Source organism: Nycticebus coucang, chromosome 19, assembly GCF_027406575.1.
Source record: "Nycticebus coucang isolate mNycCou1 chromosome 19, mNycCou1.pri, whole genome shotgun sequence".
Taxonomy (NCBI): Eukaryota; Metazoa; Chordata; class Mammalia; order Primates; family Lorisidae; genus Nycticebus; species Nycticebus coucang.
The window spans coordinates 48942481-48956147 of record NC_069798.1 but is presented as its reverse complement, the minus strand read 5'-3'; the positions used below and the strand labels follow the sequence as shown (position 1 = coordinate 48956147).

The 13667-nt window shown below is 38.8% G+C and overlaps 1 protein-coding gene across 1 annotated transcript in view; it reads right to left on the bottom strand.

Annotated features, from left to right (window-relative positions):
* Window positions 1-13667, bottom strand: part of DCC (DCC netrin 1 receptor) — a 1249028-nt gene that overhangs the window by 793580 nt on the left and 441781 nt on the right. The window contains 1 exon segment of the mRNA XM_053571848.1: window positions 8262-8582. Coding sequence (XP_053427823.1) covers window positions 8262-8582 — 321 coding nt within the window.

The window sequence follows — 13667 nt, the reverse complement described above, 5'->3', positions numbered from 1 at the left end:
CTCTCATGTGTTAACTGCAAAACAATAGAAACATTTAGCTCAATAAAGATAATTAAGATCACTAAGAATTATAGAGTCAGAACAATTCATTCTCCTGCTCATCATTTGAATCTAAACAACATCCCTATCAGTGTAAAATGAAAAGCTTTGCTGGGTAACTAAACCTTCCAAAATAGAATTTTGAAAGTATTCAAGGGGCATAGGATACATTTTCCAAGCTGCTTCTCTGGATGAACTTGACCTCTAGGAAAAATTCTTATATTTGCTTCTGTAGAGAGGACGAATATGGACATTTTTCTGGCTGTTCCCTTTATATAACATTTGAGTGACCTGAGGCAACGTGGTTTATTCTTGCTTCTCTTCAGACAAGCTCTATTTTTTTTTTCCTGATTTCTTTTAAATAAGAACATAAAGGTCAGGTTACCATTTCACAAAATGCTTCATTCTGGCTTCTCTCACCATAATATGCTTTCACTAATTATTTCATAATTCATTTAAATGGGAGGCATTCTGGAAGAGAACTCACTGAAAGAACTCCTGGAGTAATTATTTTTTTAAAACACAGGGGAATTTTAATTATAATGCCCATGTTATTTAAAAGCAGCGTGTGCAATTTGCATCTTCAAACATCTATTGTAATAAGGAAGAAAAAAATGTGCCTCTGAATAAAATAACTCAAGTAAATGCAATTTAGTTGGCCTTTAATTTTCTTGATTTTCAAGAAGCGGGGGGGAAAAGCCCCACAAAGTTGGCCTGAATTGTAAAAATCATTTACAAAGATTAAAAAAATTATGTTTCTATAAAGACTACTGATGAGCTGATTTTTTAAATTACATGTTCTGTGTTCTTTAGGAGAGATTCACCCTGTGTCATTATTGAATGTATATCTAGGATAGCAAAAGCTCATTTTAGAAGAAGTCATCCAAATACAGTGTTTTTCCACAGAAGTAGATATTTTTAAGAGACTAAATGGATAAATATAATCAATGCTTATTATTGTTATTTCCCCTTAGTTTATACTTTGGAGAGTTTTATTGATTAAAAATAAGTGGCTGAATAAATGGGAAATTTTTCTATAATGTTCTTATGTCTCATTGTTAGCCTGAGAGGCAAAGTGATGAAGGAATAATGTGCACCTAGACTTAGTCTGAGTTTAGGTCTCTGCACAGCACATCACTTACCTTCTTTCATTCTATTCTCTGTCCATCTGGGTATCTACATCACAGGCTGTGTTTGAGCATTATCTGATAATGCATACAGACAGAATTTCCAAAAAGCAAGTCTGTGGTTTTAATATTAAAGTATAGATGCTCAAAATTAACAAAAACCAAATATACCTGGACAGAAATGGTACAGGTGTGGGTACCCTGCAGGCAGGACAGGTCCATCCCACTGCGTTCATATAAGCATAAACACAAGCACAGGTACCACTTAAGTTCCACCCGTGCTCCTCAGAGGCTATAGGGCAGGTGAGAAGCAAGTAGTTGTGTAGGTGGGTAGGTGTGTTCATGGGTAGACCACTCGAATGTTTATAGCATCTCAATTCATGACGGCAAAGCTGTGGAAACAACTCAATTGACCTCTACCTACGAATGGATTAATACACTGTGGTATATGTATACCATGGAACATTATTCAGCCATAAAAAAAGATAGAGACTTTGTGTCTTTCTTATTTAGCTGGAAGGATTTGGAGAACATTCTCCTAAGTCAAGTTTCACAAGAATCAAAAAACAAGCATCCCATGTACTCAACACTGTGTTGAAACCAATAGATCAACAACAACAGGCCCCCGAGAGAAAAAACACAATTAAATCCAAGAAGCAGCAAGGGGAGAAGGAAAAGGGGTTTGTTCAGTTCCCACCTGACAGGTACAATGCAGGGATATATGGCACACTTTCTGGGTGAAGGACTCAGTGGCAGATTGAGGTAAGTTCAGAGTTTACATTATAAATGTAAATGATAAAACTCATTCGTGTGTACCCTCATGGTAACCTGGAGGTTACCATATATATAAGAAAAAAACTTTGAGGCAAGAGAATCGCGTAAGCCCAAGAGTTAGAGGTTGCTGTGAGCCGTGTGACGCCACGGCACTCTACCTGAGGGCAGTACAGTGAGACTCTGTCTCTACAAAAAAAAAAAAAAAAGAAAAAAGAAAAAAACTCAAATAAAATGGGACTTCCGTACTTCCATGATCATTCATGGAAGGTCTGTTGTTATCTGGTCTTCTTACATACCTGGATTATGTTTCCCCCGCAGGAGATGGGTGGTTCTGTCAAACCCCCAGGCTAGACCAGCTAACTCTCATGAGCCGGCTTCAGTGAATTCTTTTCTGTTGAAAGGGCACTTAGGGGCGGCGCCTATGGCTCAGTCAGTGGGGCGCCGGCCCCATATGCCAAGGGTGGCGGGTTCAAGCCCGGCCCTGGCCAAAACTGCAACCAAAAAAGCCGGGCATTGTGGCGGGCACCTATAGTCCCAGCTACTTGGGAGGCTGAGGCAAGAGAATCGCTTAAGCCCAGGAGTTGGAGGTTGCTGTGAGCTGTGTGAGGCCACGGCACTCTACCGAGGGCCATAAAGTGAGACTCTGTCTTTACAAAAAAAAAAAAAAAAGAAAGGGCACTTAGGAGATTGGGAAGAGTGCCCCACAACTGTTTCTGAAATGACTGGAGCAGCTGCTAAATCTAGAACTCCTGGTCTGCCCCTACAGACTGTATCAGCTACACAGACATAATTAATCAATACTGGTCAAAAAATGTTTCTTTTCATTAGACAGATTGTGGTACTGCTGGCCAAAGAGTTGTATGAATTAAACGTTTGAAGATTCAGTCCAGGCTTGCCAATCCAGTATGTTCACAGATTGCAAAGAGATCTGATCTGAGATTATAATATGTAAAGCTCAGAAGTTGTTGCCTAGAATTCATCCCTGCCCCCACCACCAAAAACAAAGCTTTATATTATCACATGGGAATAATCAAAGTTTTCAGTTCCTAATAATAATAATTGTAATAATAAAATTATGACCCTTGTTGTGTCTATTTATACTACTGCTATCCTGGACTAAGAGTCTACTCTGATTAGAGGTTTACATCCTACATGTTACTTAAATGTCACCACAGCCTAAGGAGGTAGGTTATTGTTGAACCGAAGAAAATTCAGAGGCTCAGATAGCTGGCCACATTGGGAGTAGCAGAGATGCGCTGGGCCAGATGCAAGTTCATGTGGATATTAAGGGATAGGGAAGAAGTGACTAAATAGCACTTGCCTTCCCTTTTTAACTGCCATATGAATATTTCAGCATAGCCCATTTTCTAATCCTAAAGTTTTGAACAGTGAATTAATCTGTAGACTGATCAGAGATAGAAAGGGGCCATGGTGAAGTAGGAGAAAAGTCTGGCCTCCTAGACAGGAAGCTAAAAAGGGCCCTGCAGCAAATGGCAACAGACAAGGAGTGGGGAACCTTGGGGCTCGCTTGTCTGAGTATGTGCTGGACATACACAAGGTGTCATTTTCAGCTTATGATGCAAGCTGAGGAAATGGTTACGGTTACAGAACAGAACACACACAAATGGCACAAACATCACAAGACAAACAGACACCACCGTGCACCTGCTGGAAAATAACAGGTAGCAACTATGGCTGAAAAGAGCAAGAACATGGTTTCCTGTGACAACTGAGGTCATCTGTGACCAGGGAGAAATAGACGAGAATGCCTGAAGACCCGGAGGAACCAGGGAGAAGCCGATAGATAACTGTAGGAGGACTTACATATAAGATAAAAGATACTTACCTTCGCGTGGTGTCTCTGCTCTCTTACTCTTTTTCTGCTTCATAGGAGTCCCAGCTGCCTTATTCCCTCCACCCCCCACCCCCACTCCATACCTTGCTTTCACTTTGGACCAAACCTGTTAGCTCTGCTGAGTGAACTAGTCTAGATCTACTGAACAGCTTGAGGGGCTCAGAGGCCCCTGACATAGGCTATTGTGATATAATGCAGATTATTATAACTCAGTCTATCAAGAATATGTGTATCTATGTACAGATGTAGGTAAAGTTTAACTCAACTGGTCAAGTCTAATGAAGATGGAAGAGAAGAGGCCAGGGAGAAGAGGAAGAAGAAGAAAGAAGAGAAGGACAGAGGGAGAGGAGGATGCTCAGGGTTCTCCGTATGTGGCATAAAGGCCTAGTCGTCATTGGTGAGACAAAAGTCTACTCCTGTGTCTGCCATGACTGATGCTTGCTAGATACAAAGTGGGGCGGGGTGATAGGGAAGCTCTGTAGACACTTAATGTCCAGCTTGGCTTCTCTCCTCAATCTGGAGGGCTAACTAGAGGTACACGGAGCAGAGATAAAGTGCCGCCTTTTATATTAGAGCTAATTGGATAAAAAACATAAATTCCTAAGTGTCGCCAGTACGGTCAAGTTGCTGTCAAATGAACTCATGCACTCATTAGCAATTGTAGAACTCAAAATACTCAGAAAAACTGATAGTCAATAGCTTTTTGCATTGCAACTTTTAACAAGATGTTCTATGGGATGGCAGTCCTTCCTTTATCGTTCCTACTCCCTTTCCTTCTCCACCAAGTGTGCACTCGGGCTTTAAAGAGCACTTGAGAACTTCCTGGAAAACAGGATGAATGGGGCATGGTAAGATCATTGCATAAAATGCAGTGACTGATTCAAGACAGATTTCATTCGCCACACATCTTTTTATCAAAATACATTTTGAGAAAGCAAAAATGTAAGGGGGGATTATATTAAATGGGCCCCACACTGCACCTGAGGGTACAGAACGGATTTTTTTTCCTTCAGCCAAGCAAAGCTGTTAACTTTTAGTGGTGAATGGTTTATTGACTGCTAATGCTTTAAAATGAGATTAAATCAGGTCCATGGTCTTTATTACAAGGAAGATATATGCCCCTTGTGAATTGTAGTGGTTGGGCAATCTTAACCTCGGCAGACATAACATTGATGTATTCTGTGTTGCCAAACAGCATGGGAAGTGTTTAAAATGCTGTGAACAGCCTTATTGCCTTGAAATGATACAATCTAATATTAGATTGTAACTCAGTGAGTGAATCTGTGAGCCTGTCCTCCTATAGAATACTAAAGTCCAAGCCACTTTATTATCATATCTCACAGAGAAGGGATCGTTCTTCATTTCACCACTGAAAAGAAAGAACGTGTAAAAGTGCAACTAGATTATAAGGAAACTGCAACAGCAATGCCTAGGGCTGTTGTCACTAACAGCGCACATGCAGTTGCCTTCTGTAATAAGACATCAACTGTCCAGCCTGGGCAACTCCAGTTTGCAGGAGCACTTTGCTATTGTGGTCAACTTGCACATCTGCAAGTCCAGAAATTTTCAAATGCCAGGTCAACTTGTTCCCTTTCCACTTCATCTGGAGCATCTGGGAAAGAAACTTTAACCTAATCTATAGCTCTTATTTCACTGGTTCCTCTTATTCAATTGTACTTAGCATTAACTTTCAGTCCTCTCTTCATGTCATACTCATCAGTCAAATTTCAGACCCTATCACACTGAGGTCCCTGGTAGATTACAGCCTTGGTTTCTGTGATCAGGATCAGCCATCTTAGTTTTGACCTGGCACAAAGGGGCTTCCCAGAACATAAGATTTTCATGTGCTTAAACCAGGTCAGTCCAGGATAAACCTCAATTGTTGACAACTCTGCCTTTAGCTGAGGATAGGCCATGTCTGTTGAGGTGAAATCTAATTTAACTGAATATAAAATAATCTGACTGTGGGCTGCTATAACAAAGCAACCGGGCTGCTAGAGGGGGCCTAAAAACAAGAGACATTTATTTCTCAGAGCTCTGGAGGTTGGAGGCCTGACATCAAAGACCCAGTGTGAATGGTGTCTGGTGAGGGGCCTCCTCTGGGTTGTAGACTACCAAGTTCATGTTCTAGCCTCAGGTAGTGGAAACAGAAAGTACTCTCAGAGTCCTTCTTATAAGGGCACTACTCACATTCATAAGGGCTCCAGCTTTACAACCTAATCACCTCCTGAAAGCCCCACCTCTTAATATTATCCCATCCATCAGGGCTTAGGATTTCAATACACAAATTTTGCGGAAGACAAAACTTCCTGTCCACAAAAGAGGCCTTAGTAAGGAAAAGAAGCCACAAAAGAGAGATTTGAAGCTGGACTTGGGGACTGAGTGCATATTTAGGAGACTGAATACTTTATAGCACCACCTGACAAAACAACCTCTTTCAGGTTATAAATAACTTTCTTGAACCATCACTGGGGTACTCTGTGAGGAAGGGGTGGTCCTGTCTGATTCTCCTAGTTGTTGTTATTGATGAAAATATGTTCTCATTCTGATCAGAATTTCAGAATGACCCTAGATTAAATGGAATCTGGGAAAAAGTAACTAGATAACAGCCCGGTAAGTCCCTTTTTTGTTTGTTTTAACTTTTCCTTCCTTCCTTCCTTCCTTCCTTCCTTCCTTCCTTCCTTCCTTCCTTCCTTCCTTCCTTCCTTCCTTCCTTCCTCCCTCCCTCCCTCCCTCCTTCCCTCCTTCCTTTCTTCCTTCCTTTCCTTCCTTTCTTCCTTCCTTCCTGAGAGTACAGAACAGATTTTTTTCTGTACCCTCCCTCCTTCTTTCCTTCCTTCTACTGAGAACTAAAGATTAAGATGAAAGTAGCCCTTCAAATCTATTTACTCATTTGACAGCTTAAATTTATTTCAGGTTGGATTCATTTGCCTTGTTTTATGGTCCATGCCAACATTTAAAAATAAATAAATAAATCACAAGCCAGCTTTTAGTTAAATCATTATATAAATAAGTATAAATCTCATTAATCTCCCATCCAAGTCTGATATTGCAAGGGCCAAAAGAAATAACTGAAGCTGCCTTCTGACCAGAATAGCCAGGAAGAAATAGCAATATCATGGATTCCAGAATATCTAATACTATTTTGTCAGGGTCTACATGACTTCAGTGTAGCCAGATAAAAAGAAAAACTATTCATCTCATTACTCAGTTGTTGAGCCAATATGTTACCAAGCATTGAGACATTTGAAAGTGCTAGCGGAAATTTTTATTTCTCACTTGAGATCTATATGTTGTAGGTCATGCCATTGTAATTAAAACAAACTTCACTGCTCTGAAGGCAAAATAAATTGTGCAAAAGTTTAGTATTAATAAAATTACAAAATGAAGTTAATTAGGAAATTGTTTTTCAACTAATGAAAAGTCCTCCTTTAGATATAAGAATAAACCAACTGGAGACAGCCTTGTCTTTTAAAACCTCATAATGCTATGCTGGTGGTTGAGTTCCTTCTACTATTTTCTAAGCTAATTTAAGAAAAAAAAAATAGTCAAGATCATGAGGGAAGAAACATGAAGTTTTTTACATCTTTCCCTTTTTCTTAAAAATGTACATTGATGGTAGGAAAGGAAATTAGTGTAGCCAGCATGGGAAACAGTATGGGGTTTCCTCTCAAAACTACGAGTAGAACCACTATACGACGCAGCATATAGCATGTCTGGGTAGATATCCTAAGAAGTTGACGTTAGTGCGGGGGAGAGACATTTATACTCCCGTGTACGGAATCAACCTAAGTTTCAATCAATGGATAACAGATAAAGAAAATGTGAGATAGATATAGATATACACAATGTGTATGTTCTTCAGCCCTAATAAGAAGGAAATCCTGTTATTGATTACAACATGAGAACTTCTAACATGGAGAATGAGGCTAAATGAAACGAGCCAGGCACTGACAGAAAAATAGCGCGGGATCTCACATATCCGTGGAATCTAAAAACCTCATATTCATAGAAGGGAAGAGGACAGTGGGGGTTACCAGGGGCCTGGAAGAGTGAGGGTGGTGGAGAACGGGGAGATGCTGGTGGAAAGTAGAAAGTTTCAGTTAGAAGAGAGAAATATATTTTTGAGATCTACCTCACAGCACCATGGCCACAGTTAATAATAATGTGATGTTTATTTTAAAATTGCTAAACGGATAAATGCTCTCACCAAAAACAAATGACAAGTCTGTAAGACAGTGGATGAGTTAATTAGCTTGATGCAATCATTCCACAAGGTAAATATATATTACAATGGGACACTGTACTCCTTATAATCTACAATTATTATTTGTCCATTAAAAAAAAAACTTTAAAAAAAAACAAACTTAAAAAGTTGTTTTTGCAAAGACTATTTTCTAATCTCCCAAAAGGAATAGAAAGAAGACATTAAGAAGGAGGAGGATGAGGAGGGAGAATCCATTTACCTGCTACTGCAACTTTTGCAGTCCGACTAATGATGGATCCAGACTCTCCTAAAGATGCCTCACATTGGTAAAGTCCTTCATCTGGCTTATGGTGTCTGGAGTGAAATATGTTTTGTATCAACAGAGACCCATTTGCAAGTTGCTGCTTCCTTTCATCCATTCCCAAGGCTAGATGGATGCCATCTTTCTTCCACTTGATAACTGGAACTCCTCGGTCAGACTCTGCGGAGCAGTCTAGAAGGACGCTGCCTCCCCGCATCGTGATAGCATCAGAAGGTTCTGAGAGAAAGCGCAATGCTGTGAACGCTTTAATTTGGAACCCTGGAAGAAGAGAGAAAAGGGAAATATGTTCATATATATAAATAAATCTCAAGCTTAGATTCTCTGCCTTTTCTTTACAAAACTTTTTCAAAAAAGCTAGGAGCTTTGAAAAATGTCCAAGAATAAAAGAAACTTAGAATCATGGATATGGTGTTGAACAAGTGAAAAAGTACCCAGCTGAGGTCACCAAAACTAATGAAACAATTGGATCCAAAAGTAATATTACGAGAAATAAAGAATTCATATAAATTTTGGCCTGGTTATTACCATATCAGTATCAATCAGTACTATAAAATTCAGACAGGAAAAAACCTAATATTTTCCAAATAAAACTAGATAAAGTAGCAGTCTTTAGTAGTGTGATAGCTACAATTCAGGGGACTATTACATCTCCCTTTATTCAGATTATAGCATCCATTGAAATTTTAAGCAAACCCACTCAGACATAGCATTTTATAAAAATAAAAATCAACTCAAAGCAGTGTTGGCAAAGTTATTTAGAATAAAACTCAGGTGGTTTTAAAATAAATCCCCCTTTCAGAAGCAAGTCAATAAAACTGCCACCTAAAATCACGAATCCCTGCAGTGTCTTAATGTCCATCTAAATGTTTCTCATGGGCCTGGAAATCTAAGTTGGATTTTTTTCATAAACATAAATGAACACAGAGAATCAACAGGGCAATAGAGAGTCGTCTAAGAATCTTAAGAGGATGAAGCAAGTATTGTTAAAGTACATGCTTGGAGTGGTGCTGGCAGCAGCATCTGATGGAACACTTGCTTGCTAAAGGCCTTGAAGAAGTCTCAGTGTGGGTCATTCAGCCTACCCTTTCCTCAGACAAGTGTATACCTAAATCATTCCAGTCAAATTACTTTCAATTTCATTTCGAATAATCTCTGGGGCTAGAGATTCTACAACATCCCTTGGTGTCTTCTTTTCAATATTTAATCACTGTAAGATTCAAACTGAATTTTCTCACTGCTATTTAATCCTATTTGCTTCTTAGTCACTTTCTGTGAAAATGTAGAAGAGATAACACGTTTTCTGGTCAGAGCCCTTATTCCTTTGTAGCAGCATTTATTTATTCAAAAATGCCCCCTAAATTAGGTTTCAGCCTTTATTTTTCTCATGACAGCAGCCTTAACTTTGCTAGCTTCCTTAACCTTTTTGTATTGGGAACATTCTTGGTTCAAGATAGTCCACGAGAGTAGTACCTATAGTTTTCATATAAGAAATACTAATAAGGTAGAAATAAATTTAGAGTTCAAGACAAGGCAACTATGTTAAAAGGCATTTATTGCTTTTTTGTTCTTCCCTGGGCCTATATTTTAACCACAGCCTCACACTGAGCACCTTATTTATGTCACAGAACACATAATACGTTTCACACAGCTGTTTGTGACAGTATGTTAATGAGCATATGTGCCCATTATCACAAATAAATAATCCACTTATTCTGAAATGGGAGGTTATGACAGTTTTCAGTGCTGTGAATACACAGTTTAGGAAAGTTAAATAAAGATTAACTTTTCTTCAGTATAATTACCCTTGCAGTTTGCAGGCCATTTGAGCTTTTTTGTACTCTTTATAGCAGTTAAATTTTGAATATCTGGCTCTGGAATAAAGGCACCTCACTGCTTTAAGTAACCTGCATTAGATCAGTTTTGGGGAAAGATAGACCAAGCAAATGGACTCAATTGAGAAATAACAGATACCTGTATGTCCCCAATGGGACCCTTTCCAAAGTTTCAGGCTGCGTTAGATGCAAGGCTGCCTCTGATTCCCATGTGAGGTATTTCACACAGGCCTAAGAAAGGTCCCATTACACTTTACACTGGCTTACATTGAAGTCCCTTCTCCCTTTCTCTTAGAGTACACGTTCTTCTTGGAGTGATTTTGCCCACTAGTACTCTCTACCTTAATCTGAAATAATTTATAAAGTTGTTCCATCCAAGAATCAATGTGAAATCAACCATACTGATTTAATGAATAAAGAGAGGAAGACAGATGATTAAAATGAAAAAGAAGAAGAAGGAGAAGAGGAGGAGGAGGAGGAGGAGGAAGAGGAGGAGGAGGAAGAGGAGGAGGAGGAGGAAGACGAAGAGGAAGAAGAAGAAGAAGGAGGAAGAAGGAGGAAGAAGGAGGAAGAAGGAGGAAGGAGGAGGAAGGAGGAGGAAGAAGGAGGAGGAAGAAGGAGGAGGAAGAAGGAAGAAGAAGAAGAAGAAGAAAAAGAAAAAGAAAAAGAAATAACTTTGTAGCCTGTGCCTCAAGAATAGTTTGGCATTTGGGCACTCCAGAGTTCCATAAGAGTACTGATCTCCTAGGAACTAGGGAGAAAAGGTCAAGGCAAACTACAAAAGAATGTATCTGGAGTCAAAACTGAGCTGCCTACTTTACAACGCTGCAGAGCATTTTACATTAAAATAAAAATGATAAAGATTTTATGCAGGGCAGAGCTTGTGGCTCAATTGGTGGGGCACCGGCCCCATATTCCGAGGGTGGCGGGTTCAAACCTGGCCCCAGACAAACTGCAACAAAAAAATAGGCAGGCGTTGTGGCAGGCTCCTGTAGTCCCAGCTACTCGGGAGGCTGAGGCAAGAGAATAGCCTCAGCCCAGGAGATGGAGGTTGCGTGAGCTGTGTGAGGCCATGGCACTCTACTGAGGATGATAAACTGAGACTCTGTCTCTCAAAAATAAAAAAAGAAAGAAAAAAAAAAGAAAAAGATTGTATCCAGAAGAAAGACTAATAAAGTTCACTTTGGATTTATTTTTAAGATACCCAGGGGTCATTCTCTTGAATGCTCAAAGAGTTACATTTCCCATCCTTGCTTCATAAAGAAAACATACCTTTTAGCCCGGATATGAAATTATTTAAAATAATTATATTTTGGAGAAATAGACTTGAAAATACTCAAATCCCATCTAGTAAGAAACTTGTACAACTGAGTCCGACACCAGAGTTCATGAAATTAACAAGAATGTGGTAAAGGAGGCACAAGGGGACTTCAGCTTACAGGGACGTTTTTACGATTTGATCATTTCGGCGAGTCTCCATGAGTCTCCCGCTCTCTCTCCTCCCAGGTGTTAGCTTGGGAAGATTTCTAAATCTCAGTCTAAAATTTATAAATAAAGTCATATGTGCATTTAATTAACAAGTCGATTTTCTCATCTGTGTTGGTCTGAGAAAAAGTAACAAAGTGTCAGATCCCCACTGGAAAATCCGGACCTTGTTTTCTTCCTCCTCCTCCTCCTTCCCTTCCTCCTTCTGCTTTTTTCCCTGTAAGATGGTAGCTAGTAAGCAGATACACACAAAACAAACCTTCCATTTTTCCCAATGAGGATATAATAGAAGACATATTCTTGAGGGGCAACTCAGGGGAGCAGTTTTACCATCTATTTGCTTTAGTTTTATCAGACAAAAAAAGTATCAGCAATAATCCTGTCAAGGGTATTTCAAGTTTCTATCAATTAAGTATCTAAAAATAGAAAAGATCCTTAATATATTTTGGAAACTCACCAAAATGATCAAATAGTAAAAATGTTCCTGGAAGCTTAAGTCCCCTTGTGCTTTCTTTCCTTATCACATTCTTGTTAATATCAAAGACCATTCAGTCACAGAGGCAGGCTAACTTAAAATGGGGTTTTTAAGGTATGACATTTTATCTACAATATCAAACATTGTTAAGTGTGAAAAATAATTCCCTGTGGAATCAGAAATCTCTTTCCAAGTTCAAAACATAAAAGCTTCTGGTTAAGGCAATAGAAGCTCAAAATGAAATTTATAAAAAGTAGCATGGAAGCAAAAAAGAAGCTCCTGAAAGATTTTGAGATTAGAAAATGTCATATAAATCCCCATAGAACTTGCTATGCATAATTTTATCTCTTTTAAATTACACAAACTTTTACTTTCAGCTGCTTGAAGTTTCTGACAATCCCTGAATCTTCATAATCAACCCAGAAAACCATGTCACAATCATCTCTTTTTAGAAATATATGCCAGCATGTCTTTTGCCTTAAGACAAAGAGATATCCATTGAAGGAATTTAAAATAATTCTATGGCTGATGGAATGTAATCTTTTTCAATTCATCAAACATTAATTACATATGCAGTTGTAACTCTGGTCTTTAGCCCTGGAAAAAAATCTTAAAATACTTGTGAAGCTATGCAATGGAGCAGGAGATTAAAAACAAAAACAAACAAACTTGAATTAACAGAATTCCTAGCCAAAGGTGAACCTCGATGGATTTAAGATATCAGAATATAAGATTCTGAAAGTGGCTCTCAAAGTTACCATTCACAGACTAGCAACAGCAACACCTCCTAAGAACCTGTTAGAAATGCATAATCTCAGGTGCCACAGTTGGTTTCTAGACTGGGAAGCATTGAGGGGAAGGGAAATAGGGAGAGGTTGGTTAAAGGCTACAACATTATAGGCAGATAGGAGGAATAAGTTCTGGCGTTCTATAGCACTGTACAGTGACTGTGGTTAACAATAATTTATGGTGTTGTTTCAAATAGTGAGAAGAAAGGATTTTGAATGTTCCCAACACAAAGAAATGATAAATGTTTGAGGTCATAGGTATGTTAATTTTCCTGATTTGATGATTATATATCGTGTACATGTACAGAAATATCACTCTGTATTCCCCCAAATGTGTACAATTATTATGTGTCAATTAAAAATAGAAAATACTTTTTTAACATAAATGCACAATCTCAGGTCCACCCAAGGAGCAACTATGGGAGAAGAGCCCAATAACACCTGCTTTAAGAAGTCTTCTACGGTAGTCTATGTTAACTAGAGAAGCTTGAGGACTCTGCTTCAAAACATTTGGTGAACTGGATTAGAGCAAAGGGGGGTTCCTGTGTTTCTTGGGTTATCTTGTCATAATTTTTCCTTAATTAAGAAAATTATGTAATTTGGGTCTAATGTTTTTTCTAAATAAGGAGCAAAGTTACAGGGATGATCATGAATGGCAAATAACTGAATACTTCTTTCAGCGTGTATTTTATTATTATTTATTATACATTTCCCTTCGAATGCTGAAGAAAAAGTAGGGAAAGGGCCAAAAAAGATGGTGATA